This window comes from Manis pentadactyla, chromosome 6, assembly GCF_030020395.1.
Source record: "Manis pentadactyla isolate mManPen7 chromosome 6, mManPen7.hap1, whole genome shotgun sequence".
Taxonomy (NCBI): Eukaryota; Metazoa; Chordata; class Mammalia; order Pholidota; family Manidae; genus Manis; species Manis pentadactyla.
In genome coordinates, this window is record NC_080024.1 from 142,515,549 (window position 1) to 142,543,165 (window position 27,617).

At 40.4% G+C, this 27,617-nt stretch overlaps 1 protein-coding gene across 1 annotated transcript in view; it reads right to left on the minus strand.

Annotated features, from left to right (window-relative positions):
- ATP8B1 (ATPase phospholipid transporting 8B1) overlaps window positions 1-27,617 on the minus strand; it is a 115,761-nt gene that overhangs the window by 20,021 nt on the left and 68,123 nt on the right. Inside the window, exons 4-16 of the mRNA XM_036876721.2 lie at window positions 27,197-27,310; window positions 25,161-25,259; window positions 24,985-25,046; window positions 22,707-22,779; window positions 22,531-22,601; window positions 13,704-13,786; window positions 13,429-13,587; window positions 13,171-13,259; window positions 11,005-11,195; window positions 8,508-8,716; window positions 7,109-7,152; window positions 5,914-6,070; window positions 1,076-1,264 (exon numbers count right to left, since the gene is read on the minus strand). Coding sequence (XP_036732616.1) covers window positions 1,076-1,264; window positions 5,914-6,070; window positions 7,109-7,152; window positions 8,508-8,716; window positions 11,005-11,195; window positions 13,171-13,259; window positions 13,429-13,587; window positions 13,704-13,786; window positions 22,531-22,601; window positions 22,707-22,779; window positions 24,985-25,046; window positions 25,161-25,259; window positions 27,197-27,310 — 1,540 coding nt within the window. The remainder of the gene's footprint in view (window positions 1-1,075; window positions 1,265-5,913; window positions 6,071-7,108; window positions 7,153-8,507; window positions 8,717-11,004; window positions 11,196-13,170; window positions 13,260-13,428; window positions 13,588-13,703; window positions 13,787-22,530; window positions 22,602-22,706; window positions 22,780-24,984; window positions 25,047-25,160; window positions 25,260-27,196; window positions 27,311-27,617) is intronic.

The following is a 27,617-nucleotide window of genomic DNA, read 5'->3' on the forward strand; positions in this document are numbered from 1 at the left end:
CTGTCAGTAATGATGTGCCTCCTGATGTGATGTGCTGGGAAAGACATGGCACCAGCCTATGTATTCTTCCTGCCAACAACGTATAACCTGAACCTAATCATGAGGAAATATTAGATGAACCCAAATTGAAGGACTTTCTACACAATAATGGGCTTCTCAAAAATGTCAGTGTAAGAAAGATCAAGAAAAGGCTGAGGACTGTTCTGGATTAAAGGCGAGCAGAGTCATCTCACTACATGCAGTGTGTAATCTTGCGTCCTGAACCAGAAAAAAAGAAAGAGAACTCCTGGTAAAATTTGAAAATTGTAGATTAGATAATATTATTGTATCATGTTACATTTTCTGATTGTATATATAAGTGAGTTCTCTTATTCTTAGGAAACACCTGCTTAAGGATTTCAGGGAGAGGGGAGATCGATCTGCAGTTTACTCTCACGTCGTTCAGAAAACAAGAACCCGTATACAATGAAAATGGCAAAGAATATGTGGCCAGTTCTAACAGCTGGTAGATATGGAAGAGAACACAGGGGTTCTTTAAACAATTTTCAACTTTTTCTTTACCTTTGAAGTTATTTCTAATTATGAACTTAAAAATTTCAATACTGGGAAGCCACCGCAATCTCCCCTGGGTGGCCTGCTGTAATGTGCCTGGGGCAGAGGTACGGCTTTGATCGGAAAGCAAGCCTCGCTGTTCTCAGACCTCCTCTGCTGCTGAATCCTCCCTTCCGGGACATCCAACGTAGAGCAGAAGTGCTGGGATTGGCTCGCAAAGTAAGGGCCCATGTTGTGAGTCTACGCTCCCCCCCCTGAACTGCCACCCCTGATTCAGCAGCTGGAAGCCGTATCATTGAAGGTCAGCATTTACACGGTTCAGACATACTGCAGTTGTCCCCTTGAGTAATGGACACCATGCAGAAGGGAGAGAAAAAAACACCACTTTCAAGAAGTCTGTGGCAATCTTCCAGGAGCCAAGGGGCTCATTAAGTGCCTGTTTCATGCTGGTGTCACTAAATCAAATGTGGGAAAAGCTTCAATCAATGAATAATTCACAGTTATACTCTTGAGGGGGACCTACCGATGATCGACATTCGCTTCCGGTCGCTGTTGAAGTCTAAAATGGCAAGAACATGGTAGGTCCTCTCGGTGCCCAGCTCGCTGACGGTGATCGTGTTCTGGGTCCTGGCGAGGAAGGCAAAGCCAAAGTTCCTGGCGGCACTTACCAGAGCGCCTTCATCGGGAGAGGCCGCCTGGTAGCTGAGCTGACCTGACAAAGGAGGCAGGAGAGAAAACCCGCCTCAGAGCTCACGCCCAGGCTTCACTGCTGAGGTTCACGTCGGGCGCAAGGGTGTGTGTACTGGGAAGCCCAAAACGTCCCCAAGAAAACACATCACTGATTCTTAAGGAGTATGCCAACATTAACACTTTCCAAACTTGAAAGTTTTATTTCTAACTATAAACAATAATATAAACTAGAAGTAAAAAAAACTGGCCAAGAATAGGAAAAAGTTTCCCATAATCCTACCATCCAGAGAAAAAACAACACTACTGACATTTTGTTATGATTCTTTCCGGTCCTTTTGGAAATGCCTATTTCTGTAATAGTTTCTGTCACACCAAATGTACATTTACAACTTGGTTATCTTAATATTTTATTTTGAGCATGTTGCCATAGCTTTAAAAATCCTTTCTAAACATTATTTTAATGAATGTGAACGTCACCATTTTCCTATTACAGGCACTTAGTTTATTTCCAATTTCTTTTTGCTCTCAAAAATAACACTGTAATAATCTTTTTATATGTCAATAAAGGTTTTCTGAAGATAGCTTCCTAGTGAAAATACTGAGCTAGAGAATACTGATAATTTTATTATTTATAATCTTATTAATAAAGTAACATTGATATTGATATACAATCTTATGAAGTTTCACATGAACATTGTGATTTCAACATTCACCCATATCATCAAGTCCTCCCCACCCCCACTACAGTCACTGTCCATCAGTGTAGTGAGATGCTATAGAGTCATTACTTGTCTTCTCTGTGCTGTACTGCCTTCCCTGTGACCTACCTATATTATGATTGGTAATTACAGTGCCCCTTAATCCCCTTTTCCCTCCCTCCCTAACCCCTTCCCTTTGGTAACCATTAGTCCCTTCTTGGAGTCTGTGAGTCTGCTGCTGTTTTGTTCCATCACTTTTGCTTTGCTGTTATACTCCACAAATGAGGGAAATCACTTGGTACTTGTCTTTCTCCACCTGGCTCATTTCACTGAGCATAATTCCCTCTAGCCCCATCCATGTTGTTGCAAATGGTAGGATTTCTTTTCTTTTTATGGCTGAATAATATTCCATTGTGTATATGTACCACATCTTCTTTAGAGAGTACTGATCATTTTTAAGCCTGCTGGCACATATTACCCATTTGTTGTCTAAAAGGGTTGTATCTAAAAGGGTTGCTTCTCTTCCCAGCACAAGAGTGTGCTTACTTCACCAAAGCTATAATATCATATTAAAAATAAATCTCAACATTCATTAATCCATTCAATATCTCAATGTTTAAAAAGTAATCAGTGAAAATTGCCTTCTATACATAACTATATTTCCACAACTGGACTAAATCTTACCATGTTAATGAAAGGAAGCAGACATGCTCGTCCATGCTACATAATCCCGTCTACACAGACCACAGAACTGCAAGGCTAACCTGTGCTCTTCAGAGTCAGGACTAGTACCCTTGGGGGGACAGTGACTGCCAGCTGACACAAGGGGCTGCTGGGGATTACCAGTGTTCTGCTTTTAAAATATGGGTACTCATAATAAGGGAGCATTCACTTTGTGAGAATTCTCTGATCTACATGCTCGTTTCTGTACTGATGTTGTACTTCAGTAAAAAGATTAAGATTTTCCATTTTTTCTACTCAGTTATTCTGGCTTAAAGCACAGAGATAAGTATTTCTATGGTCAGGAGAACTTTCACAGAAAAAGGCATTTAGATTTCTACCCTGGTTTGACCAGGATCCAGACCATGGGTGGATGGGCAGATTTTATGCCATCAGTCTACGAAGAAGGGGAGGATGTTCCAGGTGAATGGCTGTAGGTAGAGCTGCACTACCTTCACTTCCTCCCTCCCTTCACTGGTACCTGCTCAGAGGATTCACTTTAAGTCAGCATCAATTACTTCCTAGCTTGTAATTAAAGATTGTTCTCTCCCTCTCTTTTTGTTCACCCAGAAAGTTATACACCAGAAATTACAGATGTATTTACTGACTCCAACCATTCCACAAACATGCACACGCCAGAGGGTAAATATTTAACCAGAGCTACACAAGCCACAGGAGAACACAGTACCTGCCTTTGGCAACTTTAGCTGGCACAGTGATTTATTGCATCATACTGATGGAAGACCTACTGCTAACAGAAAAAAAGGAACAAAGTGATAAAAGGTGGTAAAGTTCCCATGAGTGAGACAACCGTATCTGGAGCAAACGCTGATATTTTTATCATTAAAATAAAATCCTTCCATGTTATTCTAGTAATGGAATCACAGAATTGCAGACTAATAGCGCTAGGAGGAACTTCAGACACCCGGCCCAAACTCCAACTTCATGTTTGCAGGAAGAAACCTGGACTAAAAAAATGATCCTCTGAAGCCACTTCTGAGGAAAACTCCTTACTTGTCCCACACTTAGAGGCAACTAGAGAGACCTTTTCTTTTATAGACTAATTTACGGATCATGAACCTTATGTAAATAAAAAACATGGTCAAACCACACATTCATATCTCCTTCTCCCAATTTCTTAGCTCCTGCTGGCCAGTAAGGAAATGCAGACAGTCGTTCTGCCACAGGGAACTGAACCCTGCCACAAAACCTCAGCTTGGAGGATGCTGAGCTCCAGATGAGAACATGGCCTGGCCTGGATTTTAGGGAGATTCTGAGCAGAGAACTAAAGAATGGGTGTTGCAGCCACTGAGCTGTGCTAAGTCACTACAGAGCAACGGAATACCAGGGCAGCCTGTCCACACTGTGACCGCACTGGGGCCCACGTGGGTCCAACGCTCAGGTGATAAAAAGCGTCTGTTGAACTAGTCAGATGTTTATGTATGGAAGGATTTCCTCCCCTCTCTTGCTGATGTTATGCATAATGAAAGACCTATCAATCTCCATTTTTCTTACAAAAGAGAGAAAATCTGCGCACAATGGCACACGAGCGTGGTGGAGAGCAAGGAGGACTCAGCTAGGATGAGTGTTGACCTGTGGCTGGATATCATCGGGTCCCTGCGCTTTCTGGGTCTGGATTCTCTGACCTACACAGTTTGGAGGAGTGGCCTCCAAGGGCCCTTCCAAGGTACTTTATGTATCAAAGCCTAAACCAATTTCTCTTTCAACCCCCTGCACCTGGGAATCCACCTCGTCTCCATTCTCAGTGGCTAGACCAATTGCCTATCACACAGAGTAGGAGGATTCCTCAGGATGTACAACTCTGTGCCTCAGTGGACAGGGGGGCAAAGAGCTGCACAATGTTAGGCTGGAAGGGACCTTGAACTCCGAACTTCTTCCTGCAACACCGAGGAAACCAGTCCACAGACAGAAGCCCCTGGTCTGTACTGTGTTACGGCAGGAACCAAAATGGGGATGGCCTGGCTCTCACACACTCTTCCCATAATATCCCAGTGGGGAGAAAAGAAAATAGAGATCATGAGATTAATATATATTCACCTAAGTTGGCTGGTTTGCTCTCTAAATAATACCACCACACTCAAAAAAAAAAAAGTAGAATTTTACTAATGAGTCAAAACCTAAGAGAACTGAGTTGCTTAAAATGATCATACTTGATCCTCATGTGTGAGTAAAAGACTGACCTCTGCTTTGTTTACTCACGACCTGGCACTGTCCCTTTCCATCTTCCCCACTTGCCTGCTAACAGCCCCTTCCAGGTATGGCTCCCATTTGAATTCTGCTGTTATCTTACTCTAGGGCACTATTAGATTCATCCTTGGAGAATGGGCCTCTTTGAAACTTGCTGAAAGGCATCACATACAGCTTCTACAGCATTTCATTTTTGTGCACAGTCCTCTGGAGACTTCCCATTGCCACATATGAAGCCTCAGGGTCAGAACACAGAGAGGGGCCTTCCTATGCTGCACCAATTCAAGCGGAGAAAGGACAGGCACTGTGCCTCCTGACAGAAATGCCAGAAGGGTTCCTTTTGCTCTTTCTGTAAGGCACACGTCCATCTACAGAACCTACCACTATATTCACATGTGCGTAAATGGCGAGCTTTCACTGAGACGGGACAAACTTGCGGTAACAGAGCTGGTACGAGCTGCATTGAAGAATTCTGCCCAGGAACCTACAAGTCAGCTTTGCTGGTTCCCAAGCAAACGCACAGTAATTATGCTCCTCCACATGAAAAAGGCACCTTAAGGAGGCCTAGGCTTTAACTGGTATTATTTCAAACCCCACATGTATCTGAATCTAGAAAATAAAGTTATCTCTGAAATTATCTTGTAGTAAAACCATCCAAGCTTAAAGTCCACGTATGATCCAGATAAGGTTAGACTCTTCACTCTCAATAAAGGTTAAGTAATAATAGTGGGAAGAGTTTTATTCTTCTATTATAATTCAAGAGTGAATCATATCCTTTAATGATACGATTTCATTTACCAAGTGATAAACACATCTGGAGCTGTAACTGTGAAGAAGACGTAAATTTTCAGAGCCTGGGAGCTTGTTTCCTACTGTGCTGTCCCTATACACCTAGTGCTTGGTGCTCATAAATACTCATTGCTTGAGTCGAAGGGGGACAAACTGGTCATGTGAGCTACTTCACATGCATCTGAGGCCCAAGTAGGAGTTACTCGTAAGCTGAAAAACTGGTCCCCAGTGTATGAGATGCCAGGGAAACACTCACCATCGAGTCTGTCCACCATGACCGTGTGGCAAACTGCGAGCAAGAAGAAAAACTGTCGGACTTCCGGCTCTTTCCCTGACTGGATTTGCTCAATAAGATAATGGTCATAAAAGGCAAGCTTCCCATCAGCAAATGCATTCCAGCTAAAATCAACTTGCTGAAAGAAGTGGAAAAAAAAAAAGAAAATGTGACCAAAAGAAAATCAATTTGGGCTGAACACATGCACTTTTCTGTGAAGCCAAGTCTTTCTGTAAAAATCACTTCAGGATTTTAACACATTCTTAAGGGCCAAGAGGCTCACACCTGTCTTTAAAAAAAAAAGACATTTTAAGAACTTGTTCACCATATAAGAACTTGTTTGTTATGCTTCAGAAGATTGGAGACTGTTGAGAATCAGGCTTGGGGTTGATTAATGACTGTGCATTGAGTCCCCTGTATAGAATTTTATTGTTGTTAACAACCATTTGATCAATAAATATGAGAGATGCCCTCTCAAAAAAAAAAAAAAAGTAACTGTTTAAAGGGATTAATATGTTAATTAGCCTGATTGTGGTGATTATTTCACAATGTATTATGTGTATCAAATCATCAAATTGCACACCTTAAATACACATAATTTTTATTGTCAGATATTCTTCAATAAAACATAAATAAGTTAAAAAATAAATAAATAAACAGGTTAGTCATTTGAAAAAAAAAAAGACATTTGTGGGTTCAACTGTGCTCCCCCCCAAAAATGTGATGAAATCCTATCCCACTGGTACCCATGAAGGTGACCTTGTTTGGAAATAAGGTTTTTGCCAATGTAATCAAGGTAGGAGGAGGTCCTACCAGATGGGGTGGGCCCTAATGCAATGACTGGTGTCTGTAAGGGGAGGGGACTATAGAAAACGACACACAGATACAGGAGAATGCCAGGTGATGGTGGACCCAGAGAGGGGTATTGCATTTGCAAGCCAAGAAACACCATGGGCTGCCAGGCAACCACCAGAAGCTAGGAAGAGGAAAGAAAAAATTCTGCTCTACAACCTCTAACAGTGGTTCTACAGACACCTTCCACTTCAGACTTCTAGCCTCTAGAGCTGTGAGAAGGTAAGTTTCTGTTGTTTGAAGATACCCATTTCATGGTGGCTTGTTAAAATGGCCCTAGGAAACTGCCACTCACCCCAACAATCCCTTAAGTTAAACGACTTACCTCTATCTTGCTATGACTGTGTTGAGAAGCATCCCGATGGTCTCCTGAGAAGCAAACAGGATGAAACAAATTGAGTCTCCTACCTGCACCCTGAGGTCACCTGGCCCTGGTTCTATGTGGGTGTTGGGACCAGGGGGTCTCAGCCTGTTTCTGGACAGCCCTCAAGTTAAAGATGACTTTTACATTTTTCAAGAGTTGCAAAAAACCTACATAATAAAGAATATTTGATACACACAATATATGGCCTGCAAATGCTAAAATATTGCCTATCTGGCTCTTCACAGAAGTTTGCTGACCCCTACTTCTAGAGGTTCAAAATCCGGTGCCTGTGTGCCCCCTGCAATCTCCTCTGGGGCCAGATCATGTCCTTTGAAGTACATTACCTCCCCCAGCTCAAAAGGGCCTGCCACCACACACATGAGAACCACTCGTTCAACCCCACAGTGTCCTGCCTTCTTTGCAGATGCTCTTTATGTGAAAGCACATTCACAATATATGGTTTTCCACAAGTGTCCTTTCAGCTTTAAAAAATTGCATTGTCTTTAAGTTAGAGCACTCTCACTGAAGGAAAGATTAGCCTTAGTACTTTAATAAATATATAGTATGTTTCAGAATATTAGAATGGAAATCAATGTTTTAAAAATAATTGCATTGAGATACAGAGAACATAAAAGTTACCATTGTAACCATTTTTGAGTGCACACCTCAGGGGCAGGAAGTACAAACACACTGTTGTGTAACCATCACCACCGAACACCTCCACAGGCTTTCATCTGGTAAACCTGAAAGTGTGCCCACTGAACGGTAGCTTCCCATTTCCCTCTCCCTACAGCCCTTGGCAACTGTCACTCTACCTCCTGTCCTTATAAAATAGGGACCTTATATAAGTGGAACCATACTATATGTGTCCCTCTGTGACTGGCTCATTTCACTTAGCGTAATGTCCTCAAGGTGCATCCATGTTATAGCAGGTGTCAGAATTTCCTTCCTTTTAAGGCTAAATAATATTCCGTTGTTTTCATGGGCCACATTTTCTTTATCCCTCCTCTGTTGATTGACACTTGGGTTGCTTCCACACCTTAGCTATTGAGAAAAATGCTGCTATAAACACGGGTGTGCAAATATCTCGTCAAGTACGTGCTGTCGAGTCTTTTGGGTATATATACGAAGTGGAATTATTGGGTCACATGGTAATGTTATGTTTGATTTTTTGAGGAATGTGTGCCTGCTTCTGACTGCTGCCTCTCCCATGTGTGTGTTCCCCATGCCACCAGTGACCCTGCTTTAGAACTCAGCCCAGAACGGCCCCCAGGGCTCTGCAGGGGGAGGACACCAGCAGTTCTGCAAAGGCAGACTCTGGTCACACATGTCCAGGGACTGAGTCACGGGTTCCACTCACCGTATATTTGCCCATTGATGCAGCACTTTTTAAAGGTCATGATATTCTGCGTGAGTGTCCCCGTCTTATCGGAGAAAATGTAATGGATCTGCCCGAGCTGCTCATTCAGTGTGGTGGTTCTCGCCTTTGCAGGGGTGTCCTTCTCAGGATAGTACATCTGCAGGTCCCAGTTAATGAAGTAACTCTGTCCGAGACGAATCACTTCCACACTAGGGGGATAAAAGATTGCTTTTGACTGAGTTCTCAAGGTGAGGGGCGGGCTGTGGGTTTTGTCCTGGCTTGTGCGTACAGGAGCCCGCTGCTTAGTGATAAAGAGATCGGCCATGTGGCGGCCCATGTGCCCAGCCTCTGGGTTCTCCTGACCAAACACCTCTTTCTCCAGCTTCAGGGTCAAAGCACCCTGCTCAGCGTGACTTCCCAATTCACTCCTGAGCACATCCGGCCATGGCCACAGCGCCCCAGGTTAACTCAGAGCCCAGTGGGCAGGATGAAATGTTAAGACTGCAGAGGGCACCTCATGATGTGGTAATCTCTCGTCTTTTCTCTCCTTTGCCATCCCACCCAGGACAACTGGAATGACCCATTGTAGGGCAAAGAGGGTGAGGGACCCCTCGGTGATGGGCCCACTTCACTCTCAAGGGGGCAAAGGGCTCTTGGCAAACAACATCTTAACTTTGATTCCAGATTGTGAAAAAGCACAGGGAATTTTTTGTCTAAATTCTTATAAGGTTACAGAATGTCCAAAATAGGACATCCTAAAGGATCATCTCAATGTTAAAACTCCACAATATTTCAGTTACAAGGAAGCTGTTTATATATCCAGCAATTATTAAGTGGGCAAATGATGTCTTTATTATAAATTAAAGATATGTAAAAAATAACTCCCTCCCCTCCCTCCTCCTATTAATATTTCTGGAGTGCCTTCTGGACACCATCTTAGATATAGGGAACACATGAGTAAACAAAAGAGACAAAATTCCTGCTTTCAGGAGGTTACCTTCTAATGCAGACAAATAAACCAGTAAATATATACTCTATCAGTATAAATTCTCTGCAGAAAGTCAAAGCAGGGTAAGGAGAAATGGAGATCAATAGGGGATGAAAGTGACATTTAAGACAGAGTGGGTCAGGAAAGGCCAGGGTGATGAGGTGATGTTTGAGCAGAGACCTGAAGGAAATAAAAGAGTAGCGACATAGAGGGAAGAATGTTCAGAGACCAGAGCAGGTACAAAGGCCCTGAGGCCATTGCTGACACCCCTGAGGAGTGTCAAGGAGGCAAGGAGGTGCAGGAGGTTACAGTGGGGACAGAAGGGAGAGCATCAGATCAAGGGGCCTGATGGGTCATAGTGTGGCCTCATTGAGCTCCTTCCCAGTGAGATGGGGAGCTACCATAGGGTGGAAACCAAACCAGAGATACCATCTGGAATGACTGACTGACGCTTTAAAAGCAAATTTCCAAGAGAAGTAAAGAGATCATGTTAGTCACATGACATGACTTTTCTAAACCAAAAACCACATACATATACACTTTGTTTTACAACATTTATAGATTTAGACAAAATAATAGTTCCTTGAACAAAGGTAAAACTCATCTGTCTGTTTTAAAAGTAACTGCAAACACATGGCTCTGCAGGGCTTTACTTCATGTTAAAAGAACAACAGTAACTACGTGTAATAAAATTAAAAACAAAACAAATGCACATGTAATAAAATTAAAATAAAGTAAGTGCTTCTAATTACAAATGTGTCTGTGCTCCTGTACGCCTCTGGGTTATTACTCACTGGAACTAAGAGCAGACTCTGGCTGCTGAGTATATTCTGAGACACAATCCATCTCCCAAAGACCTAAAATCCAATTGACAAGTAACAGTGAACTTTGATATTAAAGAAAGAAAAAAAAAAGGAAGAAACTTCACCAAGCAAGGCATTTACCATTTGTCAGAGATATGATCCTGACTCTTTTATTGCAGTGGAGGTTGAGACGAGAACCAGAACCTTCTGAGAGGCTGAAGGAGGACAAGGAGACTGGCCTTCCCATTAGAAGGGAGTGGCCAGAAAAGCCCAGTGAGTTTTATGAGCAATAGGTGTGGCAGGTGGTAATAAGGAAGACGCAGATAAAGAGGTTGGGAAGGCTCCCGGAAAGGAAAATGATTAAGTTTCTCCCCAACATTGTAAATTGTCCCTTCTCCCAGTTTCTTTCTGAGAAGGCATCTTACCAAGTAAGTGACTACAGGAGTAGCATTTGATCTCTGAACTACAGCAGTCTTATCTGAAAAAAGGGGGAGATACAAGGTGCTCTGCCTGGGACAGAGGAGACACTCTAACGTTAGCTTTCCTTCCCTAAATTACCCCCAATTCTGACATCAGAGGAATTTTCTTACTTCTCCCTTATGACCTTTGAAACAGTTATGCTATGGCTAGAAATGAAAGTGCTAAGCTGTGAAAAAGGACTGTCTTCTTCCCTTAAAGCAAATGGCCAAAAAGAGGCCAGCCTCACCTGACATAGAGAGAGATGGGCACCATGGTGTTCAGAACAATAATGTAGCCCCAGAAATTTAGGAATCCACGGTAGGAGGGGGTAGAGTCTTCTCCATCATAGAGGTACCAAGAATAATTGCCAACCTGAGCTTCCCAGTACGCGTGGCCGATGGCAAGGCCAGCAGAAAGCAGGATCAGAACAACAAAGATCTAGAAGACAAGAAACATTTAAGGGCATTCTTCTTATGGACTGCCAGCCCCAGGCACTTCATAGATGTTAATTAACCTTACTCAATACTTTGCATGTTTATGATGATTTACTCGTCTGTAAAAACAACACACTTAAGAACAGTGTCATAGGAATGTTTTGAAAGCATTCTATTTGATTTCTGTGATTGATTGACATAGCCTACATAACACGTAAGATGTGGTTTTGTTCCCAAAACTATCTTTTGGAAGAGAAGGTGGTGTTTTATATTTAGATCCTTAAATATTCTCATCTGACAGGGCATTCTCTCAGTTGTTCTTTTATTTTGAACAATAACATATTGTTTGGGGAAGATACTTTAGCAAGAAATAATTTTCAAACAATGCTGAATTAGGATGCTTATAGAAAATGTTTGCTGGAAATGATTTTTTTAAAAAAGAAGGTGAAATAATTTCACTGACATTGGGCAATTATTCCTGAAGGCTTAAATTATCACTTAAGGTTTAAGATCATTTAAGAAGCAATACAGTCAGTATTCTGTTGTGGAATTGATAAGTATATACTTATGAGATGAATGAAAAAGTCAACTATCCTGCTTGTATTTGGGTATCTGTGAGTAGGAATAATATTTTCAGAAACAGATTTGAATTTCCAGACACAGATTCCAAAAGTGCTATATCTCAACACAACTTGGCAGCAAAAGAGAGATGAGCTAGTGGCAAGCTTTAGGTACAACCAGGACCATCGCATGGAAGATGCATGTGAAAAGTTCAACTGAAGTTTTCATGAAAGGTACAGCAGTGAAAATAGAACTGTCTCTTAAATTAATACATACTTTAAATGATTTTAAACATGTGCATGCAATTTAAGTATTTTAATTGTTTTAAGTCTAAAAGTCCATGTATTCAAATTGAACTAAATCCTTGAAAAAAACTTCATTCGCACTGAGAAATGGGAGGACTTCCTAACATTTGGGGCCACCCTATGTGCAGAAATGAGTTAACGCAGCAGACTTGAGACTGTGATCCTTAGAAAGCCTGCTCTCAAGGTTGGCCCCTGGCTGCCATCTGGAAACTTTGGTTTTGGGGGTGTTCCCTGATTCCTTATTTCTTATTCTCTAAAAAGAATGGCTCATTGTGCCAAACCATTTGTGTAAAACAATATGCTTTCTGCTGACCACCGGCATTCCTTGGGGAGTCTGAAGTTTTGATACACGCCAAGCAGAAGGTGCCTATGTGACCAGACACCAATGAAAGCCCAGGCACTGTCTGATGAGCATCCCTGGTATAGAGAGCATTTCACATGGGCTGTCACAGATTGTTGCTGGGGAAATTAAGTGTGTCTTGCATGGGTGACCCCAATGGGAAAAGACTCTTGGAGGCTTGTTCTTGGTTTCCTTCAAACTTTGCCCCATGAGCTTTTTGCCTTTGCTGACCTTGCTTTTAGTGAGTTATCGTAAGTCACAGCTGTGAGTGTGACTGTATGCTAAATTATGTGAGTCCTCCAAGCGACTCATCAAACCTGGGACTGACCTTGGGGACTCTCAATAGACCCTATATTTACCTTTGCCTTATTTTTGGTTTTACACAGTATACACTACAGGGAAAAGTTTCCTTTTAAGAGAACTATCCCAATGGGAAACTAGCAGCACTGAAATCAATCCTACATTGACTTCAGGAGCCCACCCTCACTAATTTATCCTGGTTTTCCAACTAGTCCCTCCAGCCATCAAAACACTCAACCACTTGGGGCACCCTTCAACTGGAATTTCCATTCCCAAGAAGATTCTCCTGTCAGAAGTGCAGCATTTCTGAGAAATAGTGAGGGAATCCCCTCTCTCCCATCCAATCTCAGAGCACCTCGTCTCTTTTACTAGGCCTACAGAGGTAAGATTCCTGTGCATTAGAAAAACATACAACAAAATTAGGCCAAAAGATAGCAGTCTAGCCTTTCATCCACTAAACAGAAAATAAATACCGTATAAACCATGTAGTTCATCAAGTAATCAATTTTAGTTCTTTTAAATCTGGTTTTCCCACTGTTCTTCATTATTTTAGTGTCAGCACCTAAACATGGAAATTCAACAGGATTAATAAATGAGAAAAACAATTCACTGGCATATTAATAAAATTACTTTTCCTTTGGTTTCACAAAGAAAGAACAGAAAAGCAATCAATCCCCTCTTTTAATTCTTGAAAGTGCATATCAGATCAATTTCCAAGAAACTATTGTTACCTGCAAAAATGACCAATCCATGGCAGAAATCAGTGTTCCTAATAACACAGCCACGTAACAAAATTTTATCAGCATCCAAAGGAAAACTCGTGTTTCTCCAAAATAGTGTTCCTGTAAACTTATCTAGTCGGTTGTTGGGTTCTTCACATTCAATAAAACCTTTAAAGATATGATTCATGTAAGTGCTTACATATGAAAGGTTTTCTGTTTTTCATTTACTGGGAATGAATCAAGCAACCAAAGTTTAAGACAAAGTAAGACGTGTTTGCACAAACCATCAAATGTTGCCAGTGAATTTTCTCTTTGGAGATACTGATGTGTGCTTTCAAGTGCCATTTTGAACTTTAAGTTGGTTTCTCTAAAGGGAGAGAAGAAAAGAATTAAATGAACACACTTTGGAGTTCCAACGAGAATATAAAGAAAATTGTACAAAGTCACATGAAGCACACCTGGAAACAAAAGCTGAATAATTTGCTTTTTTCATTTTCAAACTCTCTGTTCACATGAAACTTCAGGTTTGAATGAGGTTATCCCCCAAACTAAAGAAAAACTCCTGACTTGGGCAACGTCGGTCCCCCCTCCCTGTTTGTTACTGTGGGCCAGTATGGCGGGGACAGAGGCACCTGCAGGCTTCCTCTCCTCCTAACGAATGCAGCACTTACCACCTGCTGTTTAAAAACTTAGCTTCTAATATGTAATCAAACTAAGATGATTCCATAGAACATTTTTGTTAGAGAAAGTTTGACTCTGCCAACTTATTACTTTCCAGGGTGAATAACTGGATCACATGTCTTTGAAAGGTAATTCTATCTAGGAATGGAGGTGGTAACCTTACCCCCAGTACTGGCATGTATCTATCAGAAGGCAAGGCAAGGCGTATATGCTCAGGGACACGCAGGGGCTGGCTGGGTACATGTGCTCTGGGAAGCAATGCTGTCCTGTCATGATGAATGCCCTTTTTTAAAAAAAGTTCTTGAATCATTTATATCTTTTTATTTTTTGAAGTATAGTTGATATACAATCTTACATTGGTTTCACGTATACAACACAGTGGTTCAATAGAAGACCTATACTATTAAATCCTCACCACAACTGGCGCAGTTACTATCTGTCAACATAGGAAGATGTAATAGAATCATTGACTATATTCTCCATGCTGTACTACCATTCCTGTGACCAACTTATGATTGAAAATCTTTTTGCCCCTTTAACCCCCTTTCACCATATGAACCCCTTCCCCATGGTAACCACCAGTCACTTCTCAGTGTCAATGAGTCTAATGCTATTTTGTTCCTTTTGTTTTTAGATTCCACAAATGAGTGAAATCATATGGTATCTTTCTCCAGTTGGTTTACTTGACTTAGCATGATACCCTCTAGGTCCATCCATGTTGTCACAAATGGCAGCATTTCTTTCTTATGGCTGAATAATATTCCATTGTGTATATGCACCACATCTTCTTTATCCATTCATCTACTGATGGACGCTTAGGTTGCTTCCATATCTGCACTACTATAAATAATACAGCAATAAACATAGGGGTGTATATATCTTTTGAACTAAGGACTTAATTTTCTTAGGGTAACTCCTAGAAGTGGAGTTACTGGGCCATATGGTTTTCCTATTTTTAGTTTTTTGAGGAACCTCCATACTGTTTTCCACAGTGGCTGCACCAACTGACATTCCCACTAACAATGTAGAAGGGTTCCCTTTTCTCCACATCCTGGCCAATACTTGCTTTTTCTTGTCTTTTGGATAGTGACCATTCTGACTGGTGTAAGGTGACATCTCATTGTGGTTTTGATTTATGTTTCCCTGATGATTAGCAATGTGGAGCATCTTTTCATGTGCCTGTTCTTCATCTGTATCTTTTCTTTGGAAAAATGTCTGTTTAGGTCCTCTGCCCATTTTTAAATTGGGGTTTTTTTTGGTGCTGAGGCATATAAGTTCTTTATATATTTTGGATGTTAACCCCTAATAGGATAAACCATATGTGAATATATTCTCCCATATTGTAGGTTGCCTTTTTATTCTACTGATGGTGTCCTTTGCTGTACAGATTTTTAGTTTGATGTAGTCCCACTTGTTCATTTTTTGTTTCCCTCGCCCAAGGAGATGTGTTCAGAAAAAAACTACCCATGCTTCTATTCAAGAGATTTTTACCTATTTTTTCTTCTAAGAGGAGTTATATGGTTTCATGTCTTAACTTAGATCTTTAATCTATTTTGAGTTTACTTTTGTGTATGGAGTTAGACAGTAATCCAATTTCAGTCTCTTACATGTAACTGTCCAGTTTTCCCAACACCAGTTATTGAAGAAGCTATCTTTTCCCCATTGTATATTCATGGTTCCTTTATCATATATTAATGTGTGGATTTATATCTGGGATCTCTATTCTGTTCCACTGATTTATGGTTATGTTCTTGTGCCAATACCACACTGTTTTGATTACTGTAGCTTTGTAGTATAGCTTGAAGTCAGGAAGCATAAATACCCTGAGCTTTGTTCTTCTTTCTCAGGATTACTTTTGGCTATTTGGAGGTCTTTTGTGGTTCCATATGTGGTGGGAGCCATGCTATTCAAGTTGTGTAGCAAGCTCAGGCTGGAGGAAGACCCCCCCAAACCAAGGGCCTTCCCAGCTGGCTCCCCCTACTGCCCACCTTGCTTTTTCTTTTTCTATTATACTATTGGCTTTGCTTTTACCTGCATTTTTTGCTAAGGGTTAACTAACCTTTGCTGAGCAGTGTGGAAAGTAGGAGAACATAAGTTTCCCAGAAGCTTTTCAGGCAGTGCTCCTGAAGAATAGAACATGCAGGGGCCAAATGGCGATCTTGCCATAAAGTACCGAAACCTATGTTAGTTAGTCAAACATTGACCACCCCATCTCCACTGAGAATACCCCCCTTTTATTATTACAATGCTAGTGAAACTAGTGATGGAGAGTTTTATAGAAATAGAGTCATGAGAAAATATTGAATAGAATAACCCTGTCTTGACACTTAATCAATCTTCTCATGTTTTCTTCCCTCTGCTACTTCTATAGCTTTTCTTCTTCCTTCCTAATTACAGCCCTCTACTAGAATTCGTGCCTATACATGAAATTACCAAATACCATAATTTTCCAAGAAGTAAAGATACCTCAAGACAAGTGCTGGGCCTGGAAGCCACAGGGCATAAATCTGCAAAGAAGTAAAAAGCTAACATTTTCAAAGAACATTACTTCTCTCTCACTTACCAGCTTTACATCTCCCTGTATGGCCCCGTAAGATGGCTGGTTAGCCAGAGATGGGTAAGATTCCTCAAGGGAGGAACAACCTAAGACAGGCACAGTCGCAGGGGGGCCATCAGGTGAGAAATTGGGGATCAACAGAGGTGAGGCTTAGAACCTCATCCCCCCACCCCGTTTTGAGAGAAATTGTCTACACCTGTGGATGTTTTGTTGCCCTTATTTGGCTTGGATTAATACCTAGTCTATAGGCACACACCTGATCATCTACACCTGCCTTCTTACAGTTCTAAATCATGCTTTCTATCTATATCTTGCATCTACCTACTACATCAACATTTTATTAGATTCACAGATGAAGTATAAAAATCAAATGAATAATCATACATCATATTTGACTTGATTGTTTATAGTTTAAGGTTTGTAGTTAAAACAGAAACAGTTTTTATGTTATGAATGCCCCTGCATTGTTTACCATGTAAGAACTTGTTCAGTCCCTGCAGTAGTGGAGTCATGGAGACCTGTGTAGCATATGTCAGGGAGATTTTGGTATCCACACAGAAGAAAGAGAAATGTGGATAAGAAGGGGAAATTTAGTTTGCTGCCTACTGTGCCCTTTAAAGGGGTGTATGGTGAAGATATGAGTTTATGATTTTAGATTGATTATAAGTTTATTAAAGCCTCTAAGAATATTTTTGTGGGAAAGAATCCTAGCTAACTGTGGCAGTAGATGACCTGTATTTCACCCTGAGCTGATAGACTCCATAGTCGCTGCTACATACTGCACGCTCCTACGGTCACATGCACTACTTAGAAACTGTGTTGCATAGAAATGTAAAACACAATAGAGTCCATGTTGCTAGGAAAAGTTTCGGTCAAGGAACAGAAAAACGATCACCTGTCTAAAACTTGACCAACCATGAATAGATTAGAAAGAAGAAGAAAGAAAAAAAGCTTGCCTATACCTATTAATCAATTGTCTATACCAATTAATCAACAGAACAATAAAAAATAATCATATCCTTGTGCAAAATGGTATAAATAAAGCTGTCATTGGCACTTTGTCGAGAGACCACCTCCATCTGACTCCGTGTCCTGTCTCTCCGTGCGCCGACTCCGTCTCATCCTTTTGGGCTTCACACCCCCCTGCTGGAGCTGGACTCTGGCACATATGAATTTTAGGATTATTTGCTCTAGTTCATTGAAAAGTGCTGTTGGTATTTTTTTTTTTTGAGAGGGCATCTCTCATATTTATTGATCAAATGGTTGTTAACAACAATAAAATTCTGTATAGGGGACTTAAAGCACAATCATTAATCAACCCCAAGCCTAATTCTCAACAGTCTCCAATCTTCTGAAGCATAACAAACAAGTTCTTACATGGTGAACAAGTTCTTACATAGTGAATAAGTTCTTACATGGTGAACAGTGCAAGGGCAGTTATATCACAGAAACTTTCGGTTTTGATCACACATCATGAACTATAAACAATCAAGTCAGATATGATTATTCATTTGATTTTTATACTTGATTTATATGTGAATCCCACATTTCTCGCTTATTTTTTTTTTAATAAAATGCTAAAGTGGTAGGTAGATGCAAGATAAAGGTAGAAAACATAATTTAGTGCTGTAAGAGGGCAAATGTAGATGATCAGGTCTGTGCCTATAGACTAAGCTTTAATCCAAACTAGACAAGGGCAACAAAACATCCAAGGATGCAGAAGATTTTTCTCAAAACAGGGGGGTTGAGGTTCTAAGCCTCACCTCTGTTGATCCCCAATTTCTCACCTGATGGCCCCCCTGCGACTGTGCCTGTCTTGGGTTGTTCCTCCCTTGAGGAATCTTACCCGTCTCTGGCTAACCAGCCATCTTCTGGGGCCATACAGGGAAATGTAAAGTTGATAAGTGAGAGAGAAGCAATAATCTTTGAAAAGGTTAGCTTTTTACTTCTTTGCAGATTTATGCTCTGTAGCTTCTATGCTCAGCATTTGTCTTGAGGTATCTTTACCACTTGGAAGAATTATGATACTCAGTAATTTTCGATATGAGGCACGAATTCTACTAAAGGGGTGTAATTAGGAAGGAAGAAAAACTATAGAAGTAGCAGATGGAAGAAAACATGGGAAGATTGATTATTTCTTTGACATAACTTCTTGTAGAGTAACATAAGCATGTATAGGTTTTAACAAACTACTAATTAAATTGTGTACACACATTAACAGAATAGGAATACAGATACATAACAAAAGCAGACCTACAATTACCAGCCATATCCAGTGAAAGCAAGAAAACCAGTTAGGTACCCTAGGCATTTGTGAAAACTTATCAATAATATGATGGATATTGTCTAACTGAATTTGAATAGTTTGAGAAAAATCAGACAAATTAAAACAACACATTCCTGGGAACTGTTCACATCCCATATGTTCTTTTAACAGTAGATAGTCTATAGTTGCACAATTTTGGAGCACTGCAACTTGCACTTCTCCTAATTCTTGGTTGAGTTCTGACAGTATTGATCCAGTCAAATTTGTTGTTTCACTGTATGCACAGGCCAGCTTAGATATCTCCTTCTTCATTCCAATGGCAAGTCCAGGAACCAGCAGGATGAATGCAGCTACAACTGTAACAGCGCCAGGATCTTTGTTGAAGTTTTTTGATGATCATCTTCTGGAATGACTCTTCCAGAGGATGCTGATGTTGGAAGTTCTTCTTCATATTGTATCTTAATTCGTTTTCTGGGTAGCCAAATTAGGCTTTGATCCTCCCCTTCACGAGGCACTGGGTTCTTGTAAGCGTGGATGTAGTCTGGCTATTGTCCTGTGTCTTCTGGTCTCTCTTTTAGGAAGAGTTGTCTTTGTTGTATTTTCAAAAATATATGTGGTTTTGGGAGGAGATTTCTGCTGCTCTACTCACGCCACCATCTTTGCTCCTCCTGTGCTGTTGGTATTTTGACAGGGATTGCACTGAATCTGTAGATTGCTTTGGCCATTTTGACAATATTAATTTTTCCTTTCCATGAGCATGGGATAGATTTCCATTTATTTGTGTCCTCTTTAATCTCTCATGAGTATTTATAGTTTTTAACATATCGGCCTTTTAAAAAAAATCCTTGGTTTGATCCCGGGTTTTGGCACCAAAAAAAAAAAATCCTTGGTTAGGTTTATTCCTAGGTATTTCTTTTTGATACAATTCTGTTTTCCTGATTTCTCTTTCTGCTAGTTCATTGTTAGTATATAGGAATGTGACATATTTCTGTGTATTAATTTTATATCCTGCAATTTTGCTGAATACAGTTATTAATTCTAATAGTTTTTTGATGGGATCAACAAAGTTTTTTGGTAGAGGCTTTTCTATACATATATCATATCATTTGCAAATACTGAGTTTTACTTCTTCCTCACCAATCTGGATGCCTTTTATTTCTTTACTTTGTTTGATTGCCTTAGCTAGACTTCCAGTACTATGTTGAATAAAAGTGGTAAAAGTGGACATCCTTGTCTTGTTCGTGATCTTAGAGGAAAGCTTTTTACCACTGAGTGTTATGTTAGCTGTGGTTATGTCATATATAGCCTTTATGATGTTGAGGTTTATTCCTTCTATATGCATTTTGTTGAGGGTTTTTATCATGAATAGACGTTGAATTTTGTCACATGCTTTTTCAGCATCTATTGAGATGATTTTATGGTTTTTATACTTCATTTTGTTAATGTGGTGTATCACATTGATTTATTTATGAATATTGTACCATCCTTGCAACCCTGGAATAAATACCACCTGGTTGTGATAATCTTTTTGGTGTATTTTTTAATTCAGTGTGCTAATATTTTGTTGGTGACTTTTGTATCTAGTTCATCAGGGATATTGGTCTATAATACTCTTTTTTTTATGTCTTTGTTTTTGGTATTAGTGTGATGCTGGTGTCATAGAATGAGCTTGGAAGTGTTCCCTTTTGTACTTTTTGGGATACTTTGAAAATAATGGGTATGAGCTCTTCTTTAGATACTTGGCAGAATTTAGCTGTGAAGCCATCTGGTCCTGACTTGTTTGTTGGGAGTGTTTAAATTATCAATTTGATTTCATTACTGGTGACTTGTCTGTTCAGATTTTTCTGTTTTTCCCTGGGTCGGTCTTGAAGGTTGTATTTTTCTAGTATGTTGTCCATTTCTTCTAGGTTTTCCAAGTTTTTGGCATATAATTTTTCATGGAATTTTCTAATAATTCTTTGTATTTCTGTGGTATCCGTTGTGATTATTTCTTCTTCATTTCTGATTGTCTATTTGTGTGCTCTCTCTTTTTTTCTTGATACATCTGGCTATAGGTTTAGCTATTGATTTTCTCAGAGAATCAGCTCTTGGTTTCACTGATTTTTTTCTATTATTTTATTCTTCTCTATTTTATTTCCTTCTGCTGTGATCTTTATTATATCCCTCCTTCTACTAACTTTGGGTTTCATGTGTTCTTCTTTTTCTAGTTTCTTTAATTGTGATTTTTAGACTGTTCATTTGGGATTGTTCTTGTTTCTTGAGGTAGGCCTGTAATTCTATGTACTTCTCTCTTAGAACTACTTTTGTGGAGTCCCACAAATTTTGAACTGTTGGATTTTTGTTTTTATGTGTCTCCATGTGTTGCTTGATTTCTACTTTGATTGTTCATTAATCCACTGATTATTTAGAAGCATGTTGTTTAGCCTCCATGTGTTCGTACAGTTTTTGTTTTCTTTGTGGGCTTAGGACCCACTTGATCACAATTTGCCACTTTACCCTTCTCTGTGTCGTCTTCTCTTCTTCGCCAGGTGTAGGTGGTCTGTTCTGCAGTCTTCAGGTCATTTTTAGCACTAGTTATATTTGCTGTAGCTGCTTCCTTGGTGTGTGGGAGGAGGTTTCCACCTTGCCTTCCTCCTCCACCAATTTATTGCTTCCCCACAAATATCCTTTTACAGCTTCACAAATACCAACTTGAGGGTTTCCATATATTAAGAAGTTGACCAGTGGTTTTTAACATTCCCATTTTGTTTGTTCTGACAGGCATATTAGGATTTTGTATCTTTGTAAAATATTAGAATCTCTCACTTATGGAAATAATAACTATTTTGTAGTTAAGATTGAACAACCCATTAAGTTATAGAGCAAGAAAGACTTCATTTTACAGAGATGATTTCAGTTTCCATAAAGAAGCTTATATCCATCTAGGATATGAAGAAACGTGTTCACACCAGAGTGGGCAATGCAGGCAGTAGCCTTGAGAGCCAACTCAGGGGAGCAGTGTCCCCACTGTTCCCTCCTGTGTGACCTTGGGCAGGCTACTTCCCTCCTTGTGCCTCTGTTTCTTCATGGGTAATGTCAAGGTAATAATAATATTCAAATCATAGGACTGTTGAGAAGATTAAATGAGCTAATACACAAAGTTAATGAAACTTGATAGGCACTCAATAAATATATTGAAAACTGGCCCAAAACAGAACATTATTTTCTTTTAAGTGGCATCATAATAACCAAAACCAACAAAGGGAATATTCAAAATCATCTATCAGCACAGACTTTAAATCTGTTTCTTTAATCTGAAATAGATTATATTAATAGTTATTTATATGTGTCTGAACACTGCTCAGAAATTTACAAAGGGCTTAGGCAAACATTCTGCTATCAATCCCTTCACCTTTCCTGAAAGGTGGGGAGAAAGGCAGGTTTGAGAGCATCATTTTACAGATGGAATAAAAAGAGGGTGGCTCTACTAAGGACAGTGCTGGACAGTTAGCATGTGGTAGAGGCATGGCTAGATCTCAGGGCCTCTGGTCCAGACTTCACGGCTTTCAGTGTAATGAATGTGTTCTAGAGGTCCACTTTAAGAGAGGTGCATCTAAGACATGCTCACCCATCTAGTTCAGCAGTTTCAACATAGCAGAGGCTGTTAGGTTCTGAGCTGGACAGCAGCAGGATGTCAGCCTGTTCAAAACAAAACACACCAATAACCAGAGATCCCCAAGGCAAAACCGAGCCCAGGTCAGATGAGACAGCAAGGGGTGAGAGACGTACAACTTGTTCACTTACTGGAATAAAATCATTTTTTTTTAGACGAATGACATCTCCAACTTGAATCTCTTTCCACTTGGCAATTTTGAATCTAAATATTAAAAATAAAGAAAATTTATTGCATTTTTTTCAAAGTTACTGGCAAGGGCTTTAGAACTATTCTTTCCAGAAACTAAAGATTCCGAGAAAACATGCAAATCACAGGGGAAAGTTTTGCTAAAAGTTCAGCCACTTAACGATGTAACACATTAAGTGGTCATGGGAATTGTATTATCCTCTAAAGGAATAATGGTGGTGATGACTGTGATGTGCTCCTTCATCCTATGTCATGTAATAAAGGGTTAGTGGCAGCTACTTAAATGTGTGGCAAGGAGCTACATGGCACCCCCTTTTATGTTTGCTCATGTCATGTGCTCTCTCCTCTCCTATTCTCTTCCCTCCAGTTAGCCATCACCTCCTGAGGACGCAGGTCCAAGGTGGGCCCAGAACACAGACACGCTATGGCTCCCACACAGCTCCCTGGAATCCTCAGGGAACTTTAGAGCTTGTCTCCTCTCTATTGTTTAAGTTACCTGTCCTGCAAGTATATATCACTTTTATAAGCTCAATGAGGGTACAATGCAAATAAAAAGATGACTATCATCAGTATTAAATTCCATAGGAAAATGGATTTAAATAGCTAATAAATCAACATTTTAAAAAGTTTTAAAATACAGTAATCTGTTTTCAAGGTTTACAAATATAGAAAAGATTTCCCTAATAGATATTATGAACCTACCATAACTAATAAACTTTATTTTTTTGAAGGCAGAAACACAATTACTATGTTTGTCCTCCCATTAACTTAAGGATAAGAGAAACCAGGATAATTAAAATGTATTTAAAATATATGCTTGCATGCCACTTTCCACAATTTTACAAGAACTTAATACATAATTCTTAATCCCAGGATTTTTTTTTAAAACTAGGCTTTTCTTTTAATAAATGAAATTATAGTTTACATTTCAGTTTCCTTTAAAGTTACAAATTTGCAGTTTGCATGTGGGTCTCAAATTATAAATGAATAAGTTCAGTACCTTCCTGCCACAGCTCTTTGTGGGTATTTGAGGCAGTTGCACAGCCTCTCCCACTGTGCTGTCCAGGTTTCCCCTGGGCAGGCCCCTCCGATGCCCAAGGCCCCGCCCAGGCTCGCTTGGCCTCCAGGGGCAGCTGGGGGCACAGCCCTGTCAGATGTGCACCCTGACCCCAAAGTCAAGACAACTCAGAGTTGCCCTTTGCCAACATCGTTAGCCAGGTTGTGAGCTAATTGGCCCGAGCTGTGTGGACCAGCTATGACTCTCACCACCCTTCAGAGAAGCAATTGCAAGTGACTCAAAAAGTCATCTTTAGTTATTTGTGAGAGAAAAAAAGCCATCCAGACACATTTATAGATTGATGTAGTCTGTATTCAAATTATATACATCAGACTGTGGCTGTACTTTTCTCAGTGTTGACACATAAAAAGGCTTTGAATGGGGCCTTAGGCACTATTGCTAAAACTTAATTTTTTCTTTCTTTCTTAATGAGGTATAGCTTACTACAATATCTTCATAGTTTCGGGGGCACATCACAGTGACTCCAGGTACCCATTTTTTCTCAGTCTCTCTCTTTCTACTTGACTTTGTAATTCTGCCACAAAGGGCTTGCTCAAAAAATAACTCACAACCAGCCCCTGAGTTGGCACCCTGGTCACAGTTGACTCTATTAATTTAATAAACATTTATCAAGCACTTTTTGTGTATTGAAAGCTCTGGTAGATACAAAAACAAGTACCATCAGGACAATCTCCTCCAGCAACTTAGAGTTTGGGACAGAATATAAGTTAACTACAGAAGAAATTCTAATAAAATTCAAGACCATAATAAGGAATATGAAAACCAAATATTCTGAAAGTGCAGCAAAGGAAGAAATTACTTAAGCTAGAGAATCGGGAAAGGTGTCAAGACATTTGAACAAAGCCCCGAACAGCACGGGGTCGGGAACAGCAGAGATGAGAGCATCACCTCTAGGCTGAGGGCATTGTGTAAACATGCAAATGCTGGAGATACAGAACTCAGTCAGGCACCTGCCCGTAATCCAATCTGGCTGTAGTCACAAAGGGGTGCAAAGTCTTAGTCAGTTAAGAAAAGCCTTCACAGTGGAAAGATTAATGTGCTGACAGACTCCAAGTTCTAATGGTTATCTCCGAGAATATTTCTAGGCATGTTTCTACATTATATCCTTGTAACTAAATTGCACATTAAGGAAGGCACGGTACCTGCCATCCTTAATGACTTCACACGTCCTATTGTTGATCTTGTTATCCATTTTATGGCGAGCCTTTAAAACAGAGATGGGGAAAGGTTGTTTTAGTAATCTCAAAACATAAGGCATTGGTGCCAAACTAAAATAAGCTCACAGCAGTGAGGAGAATGTTGCATGAGAAATCCTTACCACATCATCCACCAGATCTTTGATTGCCGTGATGCCTAGCACCAGAAGCAGGGGCAGCAGGGTGGTATACCAGGCCAGGGTTGTGATTTGAGGGATAGCCTGGAAAATGAAAAGGTATTTATGTGTGCCCATGAAAGTACAGCTAATCTGCAGGTAACTGCTAACTCAAGCTTGCTAATTCTAATGCCCATCATCACCCAACTCTATGTCCTGCAGAGCATGCTGGGAAGGCATCTGAGCAGCCAGCCAGCCCTCCTTTCCCAGATCCCTCTAGCTTCTGGCCTGCTGGCGGCCTCTGTCCCACAGGACAGTGGCTCCTGAAATCGTCTCATTGTGACCCTAACAAGGAGGCTTTGTAACATGACACCTAAAAGAGAACTGCTCTGAGCTTTTTGTGAAAATCCTAATAACAGAACCATAAATTAGCAATTAACATAATTAATTAAATCATAAGGGAAAGGGTGGTGTGGGGTGTGGGGCTAAGTAATCCTTCCACTTTTAGGGAATGCATGTAGCAGGCTTTGCACTGCTGGTTGCTTAGCCAATGGTCTGTGAGGGTCCCACGGTGAAGGCAAAGACAATGGCTGCCTCTGAGAGCTGGCGATTGGGTGGGGCATCTTTGGGGAAACTAGAAGAAAGCACTTCCTTCATGGTCATCACTGTCGGTCCAGCCAAGAAAGGGGCTGGCCTTGCAAGAAGCCCCACCTCCATCAAGACAGCCTCCAAGTTGGAACAACAGATTGGGAAGCAGTTTTAGTAAAGATATCTTGTAACCCTCCTATTGCTCATTGGGCCCTACAGTGTGGTTGTTAAAATGGCAGGCTTTGGGGCAAGTTTCTGGATCCAAGTCCTGCCCAGCTCTACCACGTAAGGCTATGCGGCCTTGAGCAAGTTCCTTTACCTCCCCAGGCTGCTGTTTCTCTGTGAAACGGAGGTTAGGATACTGGTTACCTCAGAGCATACAAGGATTATGTGAAGTAACAATGCAGGTGAAGGGCTGTTGCAGGCTATGACTATATCCCTAATTTGCTGCACCTTAAGAAAGACAAGGGCAGGGGGATGGCTGGAAGAGAGAAAGCTCAGTTCTCATGTTATTGTCAGTATGTGAAACTCCCCCTTTTTCCTGCTAGAAGGAAATAAGGGAAAAGTAGCCCCTTATCACCCAGCAGCACCTCATAATTTGGAGGGTTTATCTCTACCCAAGTCTGTCTCCAAAGTCCTTCTTGATAACAGGAGCTTCTGTACTAGCAAGCCTGCAGGTCTTATATTCCACTACATCTGTCATGGGTCCACTTCTCCTCCTGTCTCTCTCCATTCCATTGCCACCCAGACACACATGCTACCATTGTCATAAAACCTTCCTGGGTGCATCCCAGCAAGTGAGACTGTTTTCCAAATCCTATGCTTGATGTGAAGAATCTGATAAAGCCAAGTGGATATGTGATCCTTTGTGACCTGCATATCAGGTGCTAAAGGTTGATACTCTGAGTGGTAACTAGAGCGTATAGAGTTGCCTTGATTATAACAGCTCCTGAACAGGGAAAATTAATGCTCTCCAGAAAAGTGCATAACTTGCCGCAGTTAAGAATAAACAAAAACCAAATACAAAAGTAGGTATTTTCAAATGTAAAATCAGTTCCCCAAAATAATTCATTGAGATATTTTAATGAATATTAATTATTAATAAAAGCCAGCAATATTCTTAGGGAAATTAGGCATCTAAATAAAAAATGAAGGGCAAGCATAAAAACTAGGTTAAGTTTTAAGGTACATATAATTTGATAAAGTGAAGGTTTTAATTGTATTCTCTTCGGGGCAACCAGTTTTAACATTCACATCAGTGTGAAGTTTAATTTCATAATATTTCCGTTTGCTCCTTTCCCTGTTCCCTATAGATGAGGCACTGTTTCCTTTCGTGCAGAACCCTGATGTTAATATAAAGACTTTCCAGATTATTCACATTACATGTGTCCACAATGTAAACGTTATTGAGTCACCAGAATTCAAAACAGATTTCAGATATCAAAGGGCATTACCTGTAAGATAAGAAGGATCAGGAAATAGAAATTGGCTGCTCTCTTAAACTGCTCAAACAAATTCATTGGTAGAAAGGTAAATGCATTATACTTGTATGTTTTAATTGCATTGTTCTGTTGGAAAAAAAACAAGAAAGTCATTCTAAGTGGTGCCACACATTTGCTACCGTGTATACACACATGCAAAAAGCAGTAAGTCCTAGGGCCCAGGGACACAGGGACAGAATCTGTCAGTCAGAAACATACTGAGATTTCTTTTAAGCTTTTAAAAGAAAAGCTTTTAAAGACCTTTTAAAAGCTTTTCTTTTAAGACCAGGCCTCAGAATGGTCCCTTGAAGGCTCATGTCAGAAAACAAGACACAAGACAGTTCACCTCAAAGGTCTCTGTGGTAAATCTGCTGTGACCAAGTGGATCCTGCTG